Consider the following 23,079-nt stretch of genomic DNA (forward strand, 5'->3'; position numbering starts at 1 on the left):
TAAAAAATTGCATAAAGCTACTTATAACTTGTTATTTTGTTATAATCATTTTCCTAAGAAAAGTAGTACTTACAAATTATCTAGTGACAACATCATCACATTGGCAGCTAGATTTGAACTCAAAACTTTGTAGATTATGAGTCAAATTCTTATTAACTTTATGGGTTTTGGTAGGATCTCTGGACCCCTTTCAACCAACCTCTCAGTATGCTTGCAAAAAGAAATCTTGATTGATCTAATCAACCATTCAAACAAAGTCAAGGATTTTGTGCTACCTAATAGGAATTGAAACCTTCAAGAATGGACCAAATTCTTCCTACTACAAGCTCCCAATATATTGAAAAATGTGAAGACACCTTCCAATAATCAAAAAGATGTTTTATGGTAGAGAATGGCTCATGATGGCTAATTCATTATTAAAGCAGCATATGGATTCATCACTCATGCTGGGTTTGATAATGCAGACCCTCTTTGGAGTAAAATATGGAAGTAATAGCTGCTCGAGAAAATAAAGATGTTTATGTGACAAGTTACTCATGAAAGATTATTCACTAATTCCCTTAGAGCTAAGAGAGGTCACTCTAACTCATCAGAGTGCCTTTTTGAGTACCCTTATGAGGAGAGAGTCATACGCATATTGAGAGATTATAATAGAGTGAAACAAGTGTGGAAGGATTTTCTTAACCATAACCATTTATCTATTTTTTTATTTAGTGATTTGCAAGTATGGCTATAGTGGAACCTTAAACATAATCCAGATGAAAGGAGGGTCTATAAATGGCATTGGTTCAAAACATTCAACCATATCATTGGCTATTGTGAACTCAGAGATGCAAACATATCTTTTAAGGCAAGAGTGCTAATCCTAAGGAATAACATTGTTGCATGCATAGACTGATGGATGGCATTGTTAATGAGAAACTCAATCACAAGCTTTCCCTTACTCTTACGTCCTCAGAGTTATCTTGGAAACCACCCCTACTTGGGGTGTTAAGAATTGATGTCAACGGATCTATTCAAGGAAAACTTGAAGCAGCATGTGGGGGTATCATCCACAATGACAAAGGGGAATGGATCTTAGGCTTCAAATAAAATCTAGGAACATATCCAACTACTGTGGCTGAAATCCTTAGTGCCAAGATAGAACTAAAAGTTGGTAAACTCTATAGCTTTAGAAATTTCCAACTATTTTCTAATTCTCTAGAAGCCTTAAGCCATTTATTTAGAGAACATAGCCTTGATCATCCTTTGAGGACTAAAGTTATTGAAACCAGAGAACTCCTCTTTCTTGATTGGGAAATTGAGATCTTCCATACTACTCGAGAGGCTTTATGAAATGCAGATGCGCTTGCTAAGGAGGCACACAATGGTTCCTTTGAAACAATAGTTCTACCCACAATTCCTACTAATTGCGTCGATTTTGTTCATGAAGATATGCAAAAGTTTGTGCTTGCCTTAGCCTCTGGGGCCTAGCTCTTCTAGTTTATTTTCTAATCGTTTGTAATTTTCAAGCCTTGGCTTACCATCTTATTCCAAAAAAAAGGACTAATCTTTATTAGTATATTATTAAATATTAGTCCTTCCATAATCCTCTCAAACTTTCTAAGTGTGTTCCTCCTATGAGCTCACCTAATTGCAGCATTTGGTCCTACGTAATAAGAAAAGCGATTTTTTTATGCGCATTCTGGTAGGTAAGAGTATTTAAAACTGATCCAAACCGAAAGGATCGATTCAAACCAACCTAAACCAAAAGAAACCGATCAAAACTGAACAATAATCAAGTTTTCCTTAGTTTTTATAATATGAGAACTGATTGGTTTAGTTCAAGTTCAGTTTTGATTATTAGAAACTAAACCAAATCAAGCCAAACCTGATTAAAAAAATATTATTTATTATTTATAAAATATATAACAATTTATCTACAAGAAACATTTTATTTAAATTTTTTATAGTAATAGATAAATATTTTTAAAGGACTTGAATAGAAATGCATAATATTAAATAATTATAATAATCATGTTATGATCATCATTAATTACTTACAACTTGAAAGCCTCAGTATTCAATTTATCTACAAGAAGTATTTTTTTAATTTTGTATAATAATTTTTCATTATTTATTAAAATATAAATACATAGATAAATATTTTCAAAAGACTTGAATGAAAATGCATAATATTAAATAATTTTAATCTTAAAAACTTATATTAATTTTTATAATTAATTATTGTTATCACATTGAAATTTTATTATTTTTGTATACCTCTATTTATGAAAAAAAAAGGAGCCAAAAAGAATTAGATTTAATTTTAATACATAGGACCATTGTGAAAATAGAAAAAAAAATTAAATAAGTGCATTAAAACCTGATCCAGACCTTAACTTAACCAAACCAAAACAAATCGAAAAAAAAAATCGAATCAAACTGAGCTCTATAAAAACCAATTAGGTCTCAATTATGAGTAACACTAGTGCAAAAAGAGTTTTTCGCCATAGTTAAAAAGTATTTTTTGCGACAGAATATAGTGTATGGTAAAAGTAAGTCTGATAGTAAATGACATTTTTTGCCACAATTTTGTTGTGAACTATGGTGAAAAATGTCATTTACTACCACAGGTTCAAGCTAGACCTATGGTCATAAATGGTAAAAGGAAGCATTTATGGCCACAGGTCTATCTCAGACCTACGGCCATAAATGACATTTTTTGCCACAATTGTAGTAAATAACTGTGGCAATAAGTGCTTTGCTTTTTTTTTTCTTTAAAAAAAAAGAATCACTTATAACTATATACATTCTTTATTAATTACAAAGCCTACATAAATATATAACACAACTCCAGAGACTAGTACAAACATATCAATTAAATATATGTATTTCCAATACAATATCTATAAACTATTTGCTCTAATCTTGTTAATTCTAGAAAGAAACTAGACCAAATTTTATATATATGTCTCATCTCTTGTTTAGAATATGACTCTAAACTTGTGAAATATTGCAAATTCAATAACAATATACATATAAATAACAATTTTAGTATAAAGCAAGATTCAAAATATAAAGCATTAAAAACATATTATTACCTTATCAAATGAGTGGATAATAACTTGAGTAATGATTTCATTTATGAAAAGCATCACATAATAATTACACTCTACATTTTATGGTTGTTGAGCATACTGTTAAGAAAATAAAATAAATTCAATACATAAAACCAACAATATAATTTTTATTTTAATTAAGGAATAAATTTAAAATACTTACTTGAATACGCATCCATTTGATTTCATTTTCCTTCTTGTCAACTTTATTTGCTAATCTTCAATAGTGAAGTAAAGACCTATTTATCAAATATATATAGTTAGAAAATATTAAATATTTGCTAATAATATTTCTGCTTGAATTTCTAGATACAAGCTCCTCTGTTTGCTCAAAAAAAAAAAAAAAAGGATACAAGCTCCTCTCTTTGTATTAGTCATTAAACCTGTAGCTTCGTCCCTCTTCATCTATGCAATCACCACTTCACGAGCATAATATCATTTTTTTTCAAAAATAAAAAAGTGAATGAATACATACATTGATTTGAGTACTTTCGCTCCCAGCTTTTTCGGAAGGAAGAATATGACATGCTTGTGAGGATTTGAATTGGACAATAGCGTTGAGGAATTATTGATTCGTCAAGGCAAAGAGCCACTTGCATTTTTTTTTTTTCCCTTTTGTTTCAAAATAAAAGTAGCCTACAATAAAAGTTCTTTTTTTAAAAAAAAAAACAACTTGGGTACTTACTTAATAAGTCAATATAGTGTTCTATAACCAGGAACTAGTCAATGTATCTTGGGGTATATATATTTTCTCAGCTTCTGTCCTTTTTATTTTTCAGTTTTAGATTAGATGCTAAAGTATAGCAAGACTAAGAGAGGACACATAATTTTCATGTTAGAGTGGTCATACCCCCTTTTGTTTCTCTCTCCTCGAGCTCAAGGAAATTATTTCACTATAAAAAATCAAGTAAAAGACCTTGAATATTTATAGTTTGTTTGAGTAAGTCTTAAGTATATTCAAACTTAGCCAATACCCACAAAAATAAGTGAACAAACATTTTGGTCCTCAAGTAAATTTGGTTTCATTTTTGTACTTCAAAGAGCATTTTATTTTCAATATTATTCTTATGTTAAACCCAATCCAATCAATAGAGATGGGCACCTTACCTAAAGTGAAGCCAATGCAAATGGCAAGTGCTAGTTGCCATTTAAATATTAGTATAAAAATGACTTTTTACAGCGGTTAAAAATGACTTTTTACAGCGGTTAACGAGACGATGTTGTTCCAGGGGATGTAGAAAGTCCCTCTTTTTACATCGGTTATAAACCCTATAGAGTCGATGTTGAATGTTATATACAAGAAAATTAAAAAAAAATTTACTTTAACTTTTTACACCGGTTCCGATCTCAACCGGTGTAAAAGGTGCACTTTTTACACCGTTGGGATCGGAACCGGTGTGGTAAAAAATAACCGGTTAGACCATAACTGGTAAAAAATATTTATATTCTACACGGTTGACCAGGTAAAATCGGTGTTGTAAAAAATATTATATTCTACAACGGTTGTGGTAATAATCGGTGTAAAAAGTATTTTAATTTTTTTATATTATATTTATTTTAAACAATTTCACCCATTCCTGTGCATAGAAATTGCCAAATCAGACAGCCCAATTAATTTACAATTGTTTATCAAGTATTTATCAACTATACAAAGCTATTTAACTATTAAAAAAACTAATAATTGTCTAAATTGTCAAAATTGCCATTCTTGCATAAAAATTGCCAAATCAGACAGCTCAATTCATTTACAATTGTTTATCAAGTATTTATCAACTATACAAAACTATTTAACTATTAGGAAAACTAATAATTATCTAAATTGTGTCAACTATCAAAATTATAACATGTCTAAAAGTAACAAAAAACCTCACAAGTTCGTCCTCACCGGTTGTCTATGACTCTATATAAGAACAAATCATAAAAAATTAGTAAGAAATCTTAATGGTTGAACATATTAATAAAGTATAGCATCACCTTTGGCTCAATCCATGTGGGATCCTTGAGCTCATGTCCATGCTTTTGTAAGACTACATTTTGATATGTTCTCATTGCCCTATGATCAAGATTACCAAGTTAGTAAAAATATTCAAAAAAAATTAAATTAAATAGTTTAGTAAAAGTATTCTTACAAGTCTATCGTCTTCTTCATTTCTTTCCAAGTTTGTAATGGAGGGAGCATAAAAAGACGACAGTGTTGCTCTTCATTGAAAGAACAAATAACTGCCAATGGTCCCTGCTAAATATGATACAAGTTAAAGTAAATCCATATTAAAAAACTATTAATTATAAATTGATCCTTACGAGTGCACATATGGAGCCATAAAAACGTCCTTTTTGACTTCACATATTCTCTGTTGGAGGTACGCGGCCCTTAACTCTGGAGTATTACCTTTCTCTGTCATGTGATGAGGGCAAAGGAATCCAAACTTATCACCTTTGCCCGATGTAATGCACAAATGATGAAGATACCTACAACAATGCAATTATATTAGTTTACTAAACTTGATGATTAAGTTTACTTACAACAATGCAATTATATTAAAGAAAAATATACTTACATCATAAATAGTTCAATGTGTGGTGTGGTAAGCTGATTATTTGACAGAAGTCGAACCAAATCTTCCCGTTCAATTGTCACTATCATGTCTTTCTTGCCCACAACCTCCGGATCCATTTCTAAACTCTTGAACTCGAATGATAAATCATACGCCATTAAAATCATTCGCTGATGCGGAGTCAACGAGGGTTGTGGAAGCTTTGGGAGATTCGACGAGGAAAGCTTCTACATAATAAAAAGACAAGAAATAGTTAATAAAAAACATATATTAGGAAGTTGCTACATAATAAAAATTTATGAAATTTCGTACCACAGCTTGAACTAGATTCACAAGTCTCTTGGGCCATAGGATAAAATTGCCAACAGCTTCAACCACAGTCTTCACCTCATCAGTAGGGAATGGAACCAAAGCATCTGGCACTTTTGGATCTGCAACCACCACTCTTACTTGATCATCTTGAATTTGCTTGTGGTGGATGGTTGACCCCAAGCTATAGATGCTACCAAGAGCAACCAAGCGTTTATCAGGATCTTCTAGAAATATCTCACATGGTTCACCAATGTTGTCACCAGAAGGACCCTCTGACACATGCTCAAGAATATTACTCCCTTTGTACTATGAAATGCAGGAGATGTATGAACTGGTTCAGCAGTTGTCTCCTGTCGTGAGCTCATCATGCTCATCATCTCCTCCTTCATTTGCTCTTTCATTTGTAGAAGCCGAGCTTCAAATGAAGCTTCAAACTCATCCTTAGTCTGTTGCCTCACAGTGGATATCAATGTATCAAGCTCTTCTCTAGTCACTACACCTCCTGAATTGGGACGTGCAGGTGCTCCAAAGTAGTCCTTAATGCCCACACCATATCCAACGCCCCTCACACGACCCGGATGCTCTGGCTTGCCTGTAGCAACTGTTAAGATATCATTTCTGCCCTCTGAAATGAAGCTTCCTTGGGCTTGTTGCTCCTTAAGAGTATCCTATAATATAAAAATAACAATATTAATTAATAATATATACAATTGTATAGAAATTTAAAGGGACAAGGAATAATAATTTTACTTACAATCCTCTCGGCAATCTCCCGTGCTGTCTCACTTGTATAGCCTCCTTTCTTGTACTGATGTCCATATCTCCATTTCTCCTCTCGAGAGACAGGTGATGGTGGAGAAAGGAGTATGGAAGGATCAGACTTGGCTTCTTCTTCTCTCTTCTTCTGTTTCTCTGCCATCAGTATATCATCAGCTCTAGCATAACCTCCACGAGATAGGGTGTGGGGGCATTGATTCTGCCGAGCAATTTCTCGCCCTTTAGCTCGTTTTTCCTGTTAATAAATTGAATTTTAGATTTATAATTGAAGTAAATCTAAATAAAACTTAAATAAATTAAAAGTTAACAAACCATAGCCTTTTCAGAAGTCTAATCCTGACAAATTCTTCCCAAGTATCTTCATCAAGGAACTGGTATGTATCAAGAGGATTGGGACGAGCCTGACCCTCTGGCACCTCGATAAAGATATATCTTCTAGCAAGATCAGTCTTAAAATTTCTCCAACGTGTTCCACAGTAAGAAATCAATTTGTGTCGACAATCTTGATTAGATGGAACATCGTATGTGAGCTACAATGAAGACATAAGATAATAATCAATAATTGCCCAATAATATATAACTATAAAAAAATTTAATTTTTAATTACTTACCTGAATACTTTCCCAAATCTGTTCCTTCACACGTTCTGGCACATCAGGCCAGTCCTCAAACACAATAGGAGGCTTGGTACGCGATAGGAGGCCAAGAAAACTAACAAACTTGGCTTTATGTGGCCCTATCGGATTCCATCTCCGGTCAAATTGAATTGGTAACCTACGCCCAGCACTCCTACTTAATGTCAGATCTCTTAATCGTGTGCCACGTCTCCCCCTCCTCACAGACTGGCTCTGACTCGGCTCCTCACTAGGGGTGCCCTGACTTAGCTCCCCACTAGGAGCAACATCACCAATTGATTGGCTCTGAGTGTCATCACCTTGATTCTCCATATTCCTATTAATTCAAATAAATGAAATTAATTAAAAAAATAATCAAAGATAAGATAATTAAGAAAAACAATCCCACAACATAAATTTAATTGAACTAAATTAACATACTTTAATTTCAAAACTAAACTCATATAGGGATATTCTCCCATATCCCTTCATGGTGATCACTTCTTATGGCATGTTCATCATCTACTTCATCTACCACATCCAAAATTGGTAGCCCACTTGAGAAGTTAGGAGTTTCAGAAATATCAAAATTTGATTCATGATCGTCATTACTATCAATCATCCTTTTTCCTTTAAGTGCTATTGACCAATTTTTATTTGCTGGATCCGTGACATAGAAAACTTGTTTAGCTTGGTCTGCCATAATAAATGGCTCATCTCCAAAAGTTAGTTTTTTAAGATCAACCATTGTAAATCCAAACTTATCATCACGAATACTATTGACGTCAACCCACTTGCATTTGAAAACAGGAACTCTAAATTTTGTATAATCAACCTCCCAAATCTCTTCAATAACCCCAAAGTAAGTCCTGGATGCTAGTTTAGGTTTCATATCTTTTGAACTAGAAAAGTGTACGGCTTCAGCCATTATCATAACTCCACTATTTTGCACCGTACTCTTCTCATCCAAAGACTTTGTATAAAAGAAATACCCATTAATATCATAGGCACTCCAACATATAACATCAAAGTTAGGACCTCCAGCCAACCATTTAACTGTTTCAGAAACACCACTTTCATTCAAAATTTTCTTCTTGAACCAATTCACAAAAGTCCTATTATGCTCTTTCAACAACTTTTGTTCTGTCATTCTCATTCGATAATTTTTTGCCTTTAAAAGTTCTTTATGAGAAGATATGTAATCTTTAACTTCATCAATATTATTCAAGATATATAAATGTGCTTCTTGTAATTCATCATGATTCATGCTCTTCACTGATACTCCACGTGTGCCTTGACCATATTGCCTTTTCTCATGACGAGATTTAGGAAGTCCAATTGATTCTGTACTTGACAAGTAATCAGAACAAAACTCCATAGCTTCTTCAGCAACATATTTCTCAACTATTGATGCTTCGGGTCGAAATGGATTTCTGACATACCCTTTCAGTATTTTCATGTATCTCTCAACTGGGTACATCCATCGCAAATAAACAGGGCCACACAATTTTACCTCCCTTACTAGATGCACTATTAAGTGAACCATAATGTCAAAAAATGTAGGAAGAAAGTGCATCTCAAGTTGGCACAAGATAGTACAAGCTTCTTGTTCTAACTCTTCCAGTTTACGGGGATCAATAACTTTACTGCATATAGCATTGAAAAAGAAAAAAAGTCTGGTTATTGTAAGTCTTAAATCTTCTTTCAATATGCCTCGAATAGCCAAAGGTAATAGCTGTTGCATCAAGACATGGCAATCATGAGATTTTAAGCCTACCAGTTTCAACTCTTTCACAGATACAAGCTTCATAATATTTGAAGAATACCCCGAAGGAACTTTGATTCCATGTAAACACTCACAAAAACTTGTTTTCTCAGATTTGCACAATGTATGAGAGGCTGGGGGACAATAAGTTCGTTTACCTTCTGGTCTTGGGTGTAAGTCTTCCCGTATTCCCATTTCTTTCAAATCCAATCTTGCATTCACACCATCCTTAGTCTTACCTGGTATGTTCAGAAGCGTTCCAATAATACTATCACACACATTTTTCTCCACATGCATAACATCAATACAATGCCTTACTTCAAGATTGCGCCAATATGGGAGGTCAAAAAAGATAGACCTTTTTTTCCATATGCTTTTTGCACCAGTATTCTTTTTAGTCTTACCGAAGACAATATTAATGTTTTTCACACATTCATATACTTGATCCCCAGTCAAAGCATCCGGAGCATCATTGTGTTCTTGGTGACCATGAAAAGCTTTCTTCAATCTACGATATGGGTGATCTCGTCTAAGAAACCTCCGATGGCCAAGGTAGACTGTCTTCCTTCCATGTTGAAGTTGATGGTAGTTTGTGCTTTCTTCACAAATTGGACAAGCTTTATGACCTTTCACGCTATAACCAGACAAATTTTCATATGCAGGAAAATCATTTATAGTACAAAAGATCATAGCACGTAACTTAAAATTCTCCTTCTGATTTGCATCAAACATTTCCACACCTACCTCCCACAACACTTTCAAATCTTCAATCAGAGGTCTTAGGTAAATATCAATATCATTTTCCGTTGTTTTGGTCCTGAAATCAACATGGATAGCATCATGTACTTCCGTTTCATGCACAACTTAGGTGATAGATTGTAAATCACCAAAAGAACAGGCCATGAACTATGTATACTACTAAGACTACCATAAGGATTCATTCCATCGGTAGAAAGTCCAAGCCTCAAGTTCCTTGGCTCATTGCCAAATTCGGGAAACAATTGATCAATTTTCTTCCATTGAGGAGAATCGGCTGGATGTCGAAGTTTTCCATCAGATATCCTCTCATTTGCATGCCACATCAAGTTCTTTGCATCATTAGTATTTGCAAACAAATGCTTGAACCTTGGTATAATTGGAAGATACCATAAGACTCTTTGTACCGTGGTGCCTCACATTTCGGACACTTCTCCTCCCCTTCAAGCTCTTTTTTGTACAACACACAATCATTAGGACATGCGTGTATTTTTTTATACTTCATACCCATTGGACACAAGATCTTCTTGGCATCATAATAACGATTTGGTAGTACATTGCCCTTCGGAAACATTATTTGAAGTAACTCTAACAACCATGTGAAACTTTGATCACTCCACCCAGCTCTTGCCTTTAAGGTAACTAGTTTTAACACCCCAGATAACAAACTAAAATCAGTGCACCCCGGGTATAGAGGCTTCTCTGCGTCAGTGCACAAGTTATCATACACATGTGCTCGTTCAAAAGCCTCTTCCCCAACATCACGGATCATGTCCTCTAATCGATCTTCATTCATTTCTACTTCATCATCAAGATTATCAACTCCCACACATTGAGATGTGTTACTATAATTTTCCAATCGTTCACCATGCCAAATCCATATTGTATAATTTTTGCAAATCCCATCACAAACTAAGTGCTCTCTTATTTCGGGAACACCTAGTCTCCTCTCATTCAAACAATTAACACAAGGACAATAGAACCTTTCACTATTGTCAACAGCATTTTTCTTAGCAAATTCCAAAATTCTTTCACCCCATTATCATACTCGTCACTCGTTCGTCTAGCATTCATCCAACTACGATCCATATGTCACCTCCTAAAGAATATAACTAATGTTATTATCTTCAAACTATTTTAAAAAACTAAGTTCCTAATTAAATTAAGATTTGAAAAAAATTTTGGCAGAATCTCCCTAAAAATTGGATCTCCCAAGACTTTTTAAAAAAATTTACAAGAAAAATTGACAATTTTAAACCAAATAAATGATCACATACAACAACCTGAGGCCTTATGAAGCCACTAACAGCACTCCCAGCAACAATCAATATCATTAAAAACTAAATTTAAAAAAATTAGAGGAAAGAATAAATTCAAAAAAAAATTTGACAGAGTCTCCCCTAAAAATTGGACTTCCCAAAAGTTTTAGAAAATTTTACACAAGAAAATTAACAATTTTAAACCAAATAAATGAATCACATGCAACAACCTGAGGCTTTATGAAGCCACTAACAGCACTCCAGCAACAATCAATATCATTAAAAACTAAATTTAAACATTATAAAATTTAAAAATTTATATTCAACACATACCTGGGTGGTGGCAGCTGCAGCAACGGCTCAACACTGAGAGGGAGGGAGAAGGAGTGGTGGAGGGGGGCAAGAGGGAGGGAGAGGGGCAGGGGGGCGGGAGAGTGAAGAGGTGGGCAAGGGGAGAGGGGGAGGGGGAGTGGGCGGCGGGACGAGGGGGAAGGGGAAGGCCAAGAAGGGGGAGTGGGAGGGGGACGGGCGGCGGGACGAGGGGGAGGGGATGGGCGGCCGAGGAAGGGGGAGTGGGAGGGGGAAGGGGCGGCGGGACGAGGGGGAGAGGGAGGGGTTGGGCGGACCTAGGGGGAGGGGAAGGGGGCGGCCGGGCAAACTGAGGGGGAGGGGGGGAGGGGCGGGCGGGATGAGGGGAAGGGGGAGTAGGAGGCGAGGGGAGGAGGGGGGAGCGGCAGGACGAGGGGGAGGAGGCTGGGCGGACCGAGGGGGAGGAGGAGTAGGTGGCGAGGGGAGGAAGGGGAGGGGGCTCGGCGGACAGGTGGGAAGGCTGGGCGGACGGGGGGGAGGGGGCCGGCGAGGGAGAAGACGAGGGGGAGGAAGAGTGGGCGGACGAAGGGGAGACGAGAGGGAGGGCGCGAGAAGGAGGAGACGAGGGAACTGATGAATGAAGGGAGGAAGAAAGGAATTTAAAAAATACTTTTTACACTGACACCCAGTGTAAAAAGTGTCCTTTTTACACCGGGTGCACCCACCTGGTGTAAAAACTATACTTTTTACACCGGGTGCCCCCACCCGGTGTAAAAGATAACTTTTTACACCGGGTTCCTGGGAACTCGGTGTAAAAAGTATATTTTTTACATAGGGTGGGGGCACCCGGTGTAAAAGTATAATTACAAAAATACCACCGCCTTTATTTTTTACACCATTTGCCTTCCAACCGATGTAAAAAGTACCCCATAAATTTTATATTTTGTACTAGTGAAACATGCCATAACAGAGCATCAACGTGAAGACAAAATAGTCTAGAGAACTAAAATGAGATGGCAAAACTTTAATGAACTAAAATAATCCAAAGGACCAAAATATATAACTTCAAAGAGATGATAAAAACACAAACATAAGAGATATATGCCTCACTTAATACTCACAAATATTGGAGCGTGGTCACTCTACTGAAGTTTGGAATGGTACCTACAGAGTATTGTTAGACAATATCCTAACAAACATAAATAAAACAAAGAGCCTTGATGAACAAATATGAAACTTCAGCGACAAATGCTAATAATACACATGAAATAAGCACAATTTGATTTGGCAAGATGTTTATGTCATCTTACAGGTCTGTAACATTGTGGAGGTTTGTCAGGTTCGAAGGTATAAAGCCAGTAAAAAAATTATTTTCCAAGCACTTGCAGCCATAGAAGAATGTTATTGTGAAAATGCATCGAGAATATTTTTGTCAATGAATTAGTTTGAGTAGGTGATAGTAGGGACACTTACACCATCATCAAATTTTGAGCACATCCAAGTGTTTTAGGAATGTTGCTAGTAAGTTTATTGTTATTCAAGATCTTGCCAAAAAAAAATGTTTCCTTAACTGAACAAGCTAACAAAAAGAAGATATCCTCATAAAAAATGCTGGAAAAATGGAAAACATGCTGGAAAAATGATGGAAAAAAAATTAAAAATGCTAGAAAAAAATGTAATAAATGCTGAAAAAAATAATGGAAAAGATGTAAAATTTTTTTAAAGAAAAGTACCAGTTGAGAGGCGGCAGAGAGCTAGAGGGAAAGGATAAATGTAGAGGTGGAAGCAAGCTTAGGGCAGTAAAGAGCTAGAGGTGTGTGGGTTATGAGGTAGCACGAGCTAACTGGTTGAGCTAAGAGAGTTAAAGGCAACACGAGCTGAGAGGAGGAGTTGAGAGAGATGTGGGGCGGAGCTGAGGAGGTGCTCAAAACTAAAGAGCTAAAGGCAAGAGTTGTGGGAGAGTTACAGAATGATGCATGAGAGCTAGAGGCAATTGTGATTTTGGGGAGCGGGAGCTTAACAACTGAGGTTTTACCCTTAGCTAGACTTTTGGCGACAGGTCCCCATTAAACCTGTCGCCGTAAATCATCAACGATGACAAGTTTAATAGGGACTTGTCACCAAAGGTCACTTTTTTTAAAAAAATAAAAACAAACTTTTAACAAGTGAGTTGTAAGGCATTGAGACCTGTCACCATATGTCCTTTTAAAAAAATTATTATAGTCAATTTTGATTAATAGTTATTGTAGTTAATAATTAATTAATTTCAATTATTAATTAATAATTAAAATATATTAAATTTCCTTAATTAGTTCATAACTTAATTTTACTAATTAATTTAATTTTTTAGTTAAATGTCATTTAATTAATTTTAAACTTTAATTTACAATTTTAATTAATTAAATTAATTTTCTTTATTGATAACTTAATTTTATAACTTTTTAATTTAATAATATTTAATGTCTCTAAATTCAGACACATTAAGTTAATTAAATTACTTAATTAACTAAAATTATACATTATTAAATAAAGTTTATTAATTGATTAATTAAGTTTCTTAGAAACATATAATTTAAATTAAATTAATAATTTTTATTATTAAATAAAGTAATTAGTTTCTTAGAAATGAACCTAACTGATCAACTATGGCGACAGGTTTTATGGAGACCTATTGCTGTAGGTCCATTTAAAAAAAAAATTAAAAAAGCTGGAGACAAGAGTTGTGGGAAAAGAGATATATGTCATTTTTTTTAATTATTACAGTAATTATTAATTAATAATTCTTGTAATTAATATTTAATTATTTATAATTACCCCCTCCATTAAAAATGTAAGACATTTTTAATCAAATTTCACCTCCGAATAAAGTAGTTATTTACTTTTCAACTAATTCTATGTTTCTATATTTATCTCTACTAAACACCTTACAATAAATATAAAGTCAATATCAATAGGGGTACTTTTTTAAAAAATGCAATGATTATACTTCAAAAGACTAAAAGTATCTTACATTTTTAAATATTAATTTCTCAAAAAATGTCTTACATTTTTGAATGGAGAGAATATTAATTAATAATTTAAATATATTAAATTATCCTAATTAATACAAAGTTTTAATTAATTTTCATTTAATTAGTTTCAAATTTTAAGTAATAATTTTAATTAATTAATTTAATTTAATTTATTAATAACTTAATTTTTATAACTAATTTAATTTCTTAACTCAATGATATTTAATGTCTCTAAATTCAGAAAAATTAAGTTTAATTGGATTATTTAATTAGGTAAACTTATATAATTAAATTAATTTATTAATTAACTGTGTCGGAGATATTTAATATATTAAATTAAATAAATAATTTATTTTTATTATTAAATTATAGAATTTAATTAAAAATTTTAATTAAACTCACAGAATTTAATTGAATGATTTACGGTGACAGTTATACTTATGCCAGTGGCAAAAAAATATATTTAATTTTTATCTAAAACCAAATCAAACCGAGGCCATGAATATTCCTACTAGTAGGTAATACTTGCAAGAGCAGCACTTTTTAAAGGTTAGCGCTGCGGTAGGTTCCACTTGAAAAGCGTTTTTTTTTCCCCCATGAACACTTTGATATGGGTGCTCCTAAGTTTTCCAGCACCAATGAGTGTAAAATAATGATATTTCACAAAAGAATCAGGCTTATTGCTATATCCAATTGTGTTATATGCTCCCCTCTCTCTCAATAGTAAAAACTTTCATATTTGTATATCTTTTTTTTTTTTAACTTCAACTTTCATATTTGTAGTAAAACTTCCAAAAGTAGCCAAATTCCCAGTGATTACCTCATCTGATGTAGCATGAACTTAATTATACATCATTGGAACAAGCTTCTCATCTGAACTAGATTGTGGCCGAGCTCATGCTTTATACGAAATCTAAAATAAGCTATACTCATGACTTGCTAATAGTACAACTTCCTACCTGGGCTTATCGTTAAAAAAAAAAAAAAATAGTGCCACTTTAATTTCTATATATATAATGTGTGTGTAGGGGCGCGTGTGTGTGTTTATTGGCAGAAAACTTTCTATATATTTTATTATAGATGGATATATGGATTAAGAATCGACCTAAATTCTTTCATATGTATGGAGAAGCATAACCATAATAGGGAGAGCCACAACTACTACTACATGGAGATCCACTAAAAGTTGGAGGCACAAATACTGAGGAAGACACCTTAAGCCTCTTACTCCTTGATTCCTCCTCCGGGCTGCTATTATTGATCCACCCGATCACCACTTGCTCCATTATAGCCTCCTCCCCAGCAGCCGACCCGTCGGACATGGCGGATTCCGTCATAGGTTTCTGCAACCCTACCCACCGGTGATCAGAGCTACAATGATCAGAAACACAGGAATTTTCCCAAGAACCACACGGCTCTTGATTGTTATAATTATCAGTTTCAGCAGGAGGCACTATAATACTAGGCTGCACCATAATCTCCATGTTCTTCATTGCATCAGGTGATGAAGAGATCTGGTACGGTAGGAAACTCCTCCTGGGATAAAATAGGCTAGCGAAGGTCATATGGTCACTCACCCTACTCTTGGACGACGTCGTTTGATCACTTCCTGATCTGTTCATTATACTCTGAAGATTCTTGCTCATCAGCTTAGCTTTCAACGAAGCAAAACTTAGCCCATGCTTGGGTTCGGACCCAGACTCATCGCCTGTGGCTGAGTGGCTCATCGGCAGCGACGCGAAGTTGGTTCGGGCGTTTTCGCCGCGTAGGGTTCGAGCCGCCTCGTCATAAGCCCGAGCCGCTTCCTCTGGCGTGTCGTAGGTTCCAAGCCATAGCCTCACGTGTTGAGATGAGTCTTTGATCTCAGCCACCCACCTTCCTGAAGGCCTTTGCCTCACCCCTATGAACCTTCTGATCTTTGTGGTGGTGGCTCTGTTCGATGATTGAGTTCCTGCCATAATATTGTTGGTATTGAGAGAGAAAATGTGGAAATATATGTTTGTTTTTGATTCGTTGACAGAGAGAAGAGATGAGTATAAATGATGATATCGCTGTATATATATATGTATGTATATATATATATAGGTGTTAGGGTTTGGCACGTAAGGTTGTTAATAAACTTATCTCTATTTATTTACGCATATCAGTTTGTAGTTTTCTTCGAGTTATTTTTGTAAGTGTTATAATGATAAACAGATACATACAACTTGCAAAGTCGCTGATCTTGTCATTTTGTAATCATGCGTGGGAATTTTGGTATGTGAAAACTCCACCACTAGTAAATGTACAAAATAGCAAAGGGTCTGGTCTAGACCTATAACTAGCTTTAGGTGTTTTCAATTTCAAAATCATCGCTAACCTCAACAATATTGTAAGGTAGTATTTAGATGGATAAATTTGGATTTGAATTTTAAATTTAAAATCTTATATTTTAAATTTCATATTTAAAATTTTTTTATTTAGATAGTTTAAAAAACTTGAAATGAAGAAGAGATGTGAGTTGAGATTTGAAATGAAAATAAAAAATTAAAAGTAGTAAATTTACCTTTATTTTTCAATAGATAAGAGACAAGAACGTAAAATGAGAAAAAAAAAAAAAGAGAGTCATAGATGTATCAATAAGTAACTTTGTCAACATTCTCCTTCCACTAAGAATTCCTGAGAAAAAAACAACACATTTTGCAGACTGGACGAACATCAGAGATGAAGAAGTTAGACAGATGTTTTATCTGCATACAAAAAGGACATTTTACCAAATAGTGTCCTAACAAGTCTGAAAAAGATATGTAAGGAAGAATCCTCTCTATAACCCCAACTTTTATTGGACATATGGATGATCCTCCAATAGAGTGGTTCATGTTAGATGCCAAGCCAGTTTATGTTTCTCACATCCATAGACATTTATTTCGGATTGTGTCCCAAAAATGTGTGATCCAAGTTGTGACTGTTTCAAATGATTAAGGTATAAAGAAAATTTAAAATTATAAAGAAGTTATACAAATTCAAATCTAAAATCTTTTATGTACGGCCAGATAAGGAATTTGATCCAAATCCAAACACATCATGATATTCTTTTTTTGCATTAGGAAACTAATATTTTTAGGTTGCATCTTAATATGTTGTCGGGTTCAAAACTAAGATAATAACTCTCACACATAATTTTTATTTCATTTCAAACTCAAAACCTTCGATAAGAAAGTATAAATCCTTCTTGTTAATGTGACTAGCTATACAATTTTACATGCTGTCTTTATATATTGATTAAAATTTTTCTTCAATTATGTGTACCCAATTCGATTAATATATATCAAGAAATAAAAGCCATTGACATATTAACAAAAATAAGTTGGCAGATATCTACTCCAAGTTTTGTCTGCTTTGTTAATCAATTAAAAGTTGGTAGATATTAACCGATCGAGTCAATTTTTTTTCTCTCTTGATGAGTAACATATATAAGACGGTCAAGATTTACTAAAATCCAACTTGAACCGATCTCAGCGTAAGTCGCCACAAGATCCTCCAAAAACTGGGGAAATAATTATTTACCAATGCATGCATGCCTGCGAAATTGGGATATATGTGTTTGTAATTGTTCGTACAGTTGACTTAAGACAAGTCAAACCTTAAAGATCGATGAAGTTATAGATGTAAAGGCAATTGCAAAAGGTTAATTAACTTTTTCTGGTAACTAACCTTTTGCTGGTTGTACAAACGCACATCTACAATCATCACATATTACAATCATCTTTGGTTTCAGTATTTTAGATATAACGTTCGTCCAAAAAAAAAGATTTATAAAAACGACGACCACGAATTTTAACGAGTTTCGTATTCAAATTAAAACTTTTAAGGACATTCATATATAGGCATAGGTCTATGGCTTATTTTAATTTTTACGTTCCTAGATTTTTTGAGACATTTTGTTTCAGATATATCAAACCTGACAAAAAGGAAAATCATGTTTCCATTTTCATCGATCGCAGAGAAACACAGGTTGTCAAAAATGAAATTCACTTAAAGTGGACAGAATGAATAATAATACATATGGCTTACTATATATTATTAATTTATATTAATAGTAAGTAATATTGATGCCAGTATTGATTTATCGTTGATATAGTTGAACGTTATACAAATCAATAATTGAAAATTCTGTTGGAGATACCACAAAGGTCAGTGAAGAAAGAACAAAGCATATGGAGAGAAACCGACAAAAGCAGGGGCGGTCAAAGTTTGTCGTTTTGTGAGAACGTAAAAATAACAAATAATTATCATAATTAATTTTAAAATAAATGCATGAAAGCCTAGTTTTAAACCTTTTGCATTGCAGTGACGTGTTGGAATTTAGCAGTTGTTGATAGAGAATGATTTGGGGGACCACTTCCACAAGACGCTGTCGTTTCCTTTGTCTTAATTTTCAAATAATTTAATAGTATGTATTTTATTGGATAATTATTTTGTCCTAATTTTGAGTACGTGGCCCACATGAATTGAGATTAATCACCTAAGTATATCCTTAATTAAGATGCTCAAACTTTCATTCTCAGAAGTCTATGGAAGAGAGAGATTTGTTTGCTAATTTTGAGGATTTTGCAATAATGACACATGACGCAGGGGTAGGGTTATGCGGTGTTGCCAACAACTAATAACAATGGAATGCAAAACAAACATTAACTTTATAAACAAAAAATAATAATTTTAATTAAATAAAAAAGATAATTAGTATTAAGTAATAGTAATACATGTTTAAAATAGAAATTATATATATATATATATATATAGATGTCATTTTTATGTAATAAAGAAGGATTTCCTTTATTATAGTTTAGCCAAATTTAATTCGAAAAACCATATTTTTGGTTCTTATGATTTTTTTCACTTTATTTTATTTTTAAAATTTTTTATTTATTATTCTTAGCTTTCGATAGGAGGATATTTGTACACACAAAAAAAATTGTCCATTTAGACATTTTCACTATATTCAAAAAGTAGTCATAAAAAAATTAAACAGTAGGGGCTAAATTCAAATTTTATAAATTATGAAGATTTAATTATAATGGTCAACTTATAAAGGTAAAATAAAAAATTAAATAAAATTATAATAAATAAGAATATACTTTTTATCAAGAGAATGATTAGTCTTGTTCTAATCAGTCTGTTGGATCTATTATTAGAGGGATTTTGGAAGGACTCCTATTTGTTGAAGGGGGTTCAAGACCCTTGGATCTATGCGCATTGTTAAGAGTCTTATGCCATTTAGTTAATAATATTTTATTTTTATTTTCAAACATCTTGGATCTATACGCATTGTTAAGAGTCTTATGAGATCATTTATATTCCATTTAGTTAAGAATTATATAACATATTTTTAAACATATGGAAAAAATTAGAATCGAAATTTCAAATGTAGGGATAATTATGGGTACAGTATATGGCAACATGTTCCCCCAATTGTGAGCTTATTTAAAAATGCAAAAGCATTGTCCCTTATTGAATGTAGGGTTCCACAACTAATGTTCTTAGTCGATGATGTCCACAAGCGCGTCAGCTCATAAAATTTTAAATAGAAAATTTGTTGAGAAATAATATATCAAGTTGACTACTTGATCTTTAGTTCTTTTTGAATTTAGGGCTAATTGTTTGTTTCTCACTCATTCAGATGCTCCTCTAGTTTTTCTGAATTCTGTTTTTGCAGAAAAATGTTTAATTTATAATAAAAGAGAAGTTCCCCACTATTCAAAGAGCTCCTTAATTTAAGATTCAAATATACATTTTCTACCTGTTTGGATAATAGATAAAATCGACTTTCTGAGTTAAAATCAATTTTTCAGGAAAAGTTATCTAAACAGCAATATTATTGTGTAACCAATTACCAGGCAAAAAAATTAATTTTGATATAATCTTCTAGAGGCAGCTTCTCAAGATCAAAAAATCAATTTTTTATATAAGTCTACTGTTACAATATTAATATAATTTAAAATTTTATAATTAATTAGATATATATCTTAGTCACTACTGGTGGTTTGGTCCTGGTCACCGCTAGTAGTCTAGTCTCGATCATAGCTAGTGATCTGGTCCTAATCATAATCGACGATCCATTCTCGATCGGCTTCGACGGTTCGGTCAAAGTCAGCCATGCAATCGTGGTCACAATTGACGCCTAATCCAGATCATCACAAGCAATCCAGTCCCAGTCAGCACTGATCCAATCTCAATTGGCTTCGACCCTTTGGTCCTCGTCAAAGTTGGCCCTCTTGTCCTGGTTGGTATTGGCAGTTTGGTCCTAATCACAACCGGCGGTCTGTTCTTAGTTAGCTACAGCCTTTTGTACTAGTCAATCGTTAACCTTTAGAATTTCATGTTATTTCATCACATTTTTCTTAGATTCTAATTCATTTTAGCTCAATTGTATATGTTTTTATTGCTCAAATTAGGAAAATGTGCATTTTATTTTGAATTTATATTCTTAGCTTCGATTTGATATTTTTTGGCCTAATTTTATGTTATTTTGGTTGAAGACTTGATTAGAAGCATTTTTGGAGCTTTATGGATGTTTTTGGAAGGAGTTTGGATGAAGAAATCAAGCAAAAATTGAATAATTTTCGTTAGCTACAAAAACTATGTAAAACTGCCAAAGTCCTAACTTTCGTTCACGACTTTCGTCACTGTCAAAAAAACGTTTATTAAGTTTGAAATTAGTTAGGTAGGACAAATATATTCAGAGAGCTTCACCCAGAAGTCATTCTACACACTTGAAGATACTTTGAAAGCTTTGTTATGCTAGGATTTGAGCTTTGGATGAGTTGGGTATAGGAGTTAAAGCTTTGAAGAGATTTAAAGCTCATTTCTTTGGTTCTTTTACTTCTTCTCCATTTCTCTTCTTGTAGTCTTGTAATGGCTATAAATATCTTGTGTATTTGTAGCTTTTTGATATTTATGAGTAGCTAAACTCTTTCCTCTAGGATTATTTTGAACCCTTGTATGGATTAACATTATGTTCCTCCTTTCTTTTTGTGATTAATGATATATATGTGTTTATTTTACTCTTTCCTTAATGCTTCTAAGTGATTGGTCAACATTTAGATATTAGGTTCACTTAATTGATGCTTGAGAGGGCTAGGTTGAGTGTAGAATTATACAAGAACTTGATATTTGCATGTTGAATGGATGGTTTTGTTAGTAAGATAGAGATATACTTGCTTGCCTTGCATAACCACATTAGGGTTGGTGTTTAAAATTGAGTTTTATTAATTGTAATAAGAGATTGGATAATTAATTTAACTAAACACTTATTCATGACTTGAGAGAGCTTTTCCAAGTATTTTTAGAACCTTAGGTTAGCACTTATTTTCATTAAAAGCATTTGTAAGAGGAGGTAATTTTGGTGTTATGAAATGCAAGGGGGTAAATAATTTTAGGTCCCAATTTGTGGTTGAAGTTTTTGAATCAATTTCTTTTTCTTATTTTCTAGTGTTAACTTAATTTGAAAAATTATTTTCACCTAACTATGTGTGGCTCAACTTGATTGAATTTACTTAATCTTTTGTTTGATAATTATTTTTGAACAAATCCTAGAGGAACCGATACTTTATTTTTATTATATTACTTGCTATAATCCGTGCACTTGCAATGAGCAACATCAACACCGACCATTTGGTCTAGGTCAAAGCCATCCATCCAGTGTCGGTCAAAGCCAATTGTTTTCTCCTGGTCACAGTCAGCTATCAAGTCCCAGCTATCACTAATGGTTTTAGTCCTAATCAATATTGGTGATCCAATCCTAATTGGCTTTGGCCCTCTAATCTCAATCAAAGCTAGCCCTTCGATCCTAGTTGGCATCGGCTATCTTGTCCCTATCACAACCTTTAGTCTATTATTAGTCATGGTTAGTTATCTGGTCCCAGTTACAATCGGGGTGACTTCTTTGTATAATCCATCGTGGTGAATGCTGCATGCGTTGTGGTGGATGGTCTTTTTTTTTATTTTTTAGTAAATAATGTGAGTCAAATTCACGAAAAACACAAGAGAGAAATAAAGAAAGAATAAAGAGCTCAAACCTTACTCTACTAAGGCACAAGTTTGGTGGAGTTCCAAGAGGTCTTAGGGCTTCTAATCACTAAGGTAAGTCTTTGCTAGCGTTTCTCTTCCTTTCTACTCCATTTTTTAGTTAGGGTTTGTAGTGGAAATATGATTTTCAGACCTGTTAGGCATTGGGTCTAAACCCTTTGGTTTAAATAGAACTAATATGAGTTATTTAAGCTATCTACTCTTAAGTTTGAGGATTTAATACTCCGTTTTGGATGGGTCCTCATTTATGGATAAAAATTTGTAATAAATATGGTATGTAGTTGGGGATTATGGCAGCTATTAATGATGTTTATTAAGTATAGTGAAGTTAGTTGGGAAAAATGGAAACTAATACACTTAATAGATGTGCATAAATGTAAGAAGTTGAGAGTTTTTGGGTTACTAAAGTGTTGAAATTGGTTGTTGGAGGTGTGTAATTAGTGTTATTAATTATAAGAAGTGTTGTTAATTGTAGATTAACCACTTGGAGCATCACTTTAGCTTGGTTCTTACTTGGATAACATTGTGATTGAGGAGGAAAACCTTTGACTTT

At 33.6% G+C, this 23,079-nt stretch overlaps 1 protein-coding gene across 1 annotated transcript; it reads right to left on the bottom strand.

The window, feature by feature from the left end:
• Positions 1-15,502: 15,502 nt before the first annotated feature.
• On the bottom strand, positions 15,503-16,489 carry LOC129287468 (ethylene-responsive transcription factor ERN1-like). The gene has a single exon (XM_054923631.1). The coding sequence runs from the start codon at positions 16,415-16,417 to the stop codon at positions 15,575-15,577; it is 843 nt and encodes a 280-aa protein (XP_054779606.1). The 5' UTR covers positions 16,418-16,489; the 3' UTR covers positions 15,503-15,574.
• Between the last annotated feature and the right edge of the window lie 6,590 nt (positions 16,490-23,079).

The sequence above is a fragment of the Prosopis cineraria genome, unplaced genomic scaffold (assembly GCF_029017545.1).
Source record: "Prosopis cineraria cultivar Desert tree isolate PC_DT_omini unplaced genomic scaffold, ASM2901754v1 PC12, whole genome shotgun sequence".
Lineage (NCBI taxonomy): Eukaryota > Viridiplantae > Streptophyta > Magnoliopsida > Fabales > Fabaceae > Prosopis > Prosopis cineraria.

Bases quoted from the DNA above. Each gene is read 5' to 3' on its own strand.
- LOC129287468 (XM_054923631.1), bottom strand. From the start codon at position 16,417: ATGGCAGGAACTCAATCATCGAACAGAGCCACCACCACAAAGATCAGA.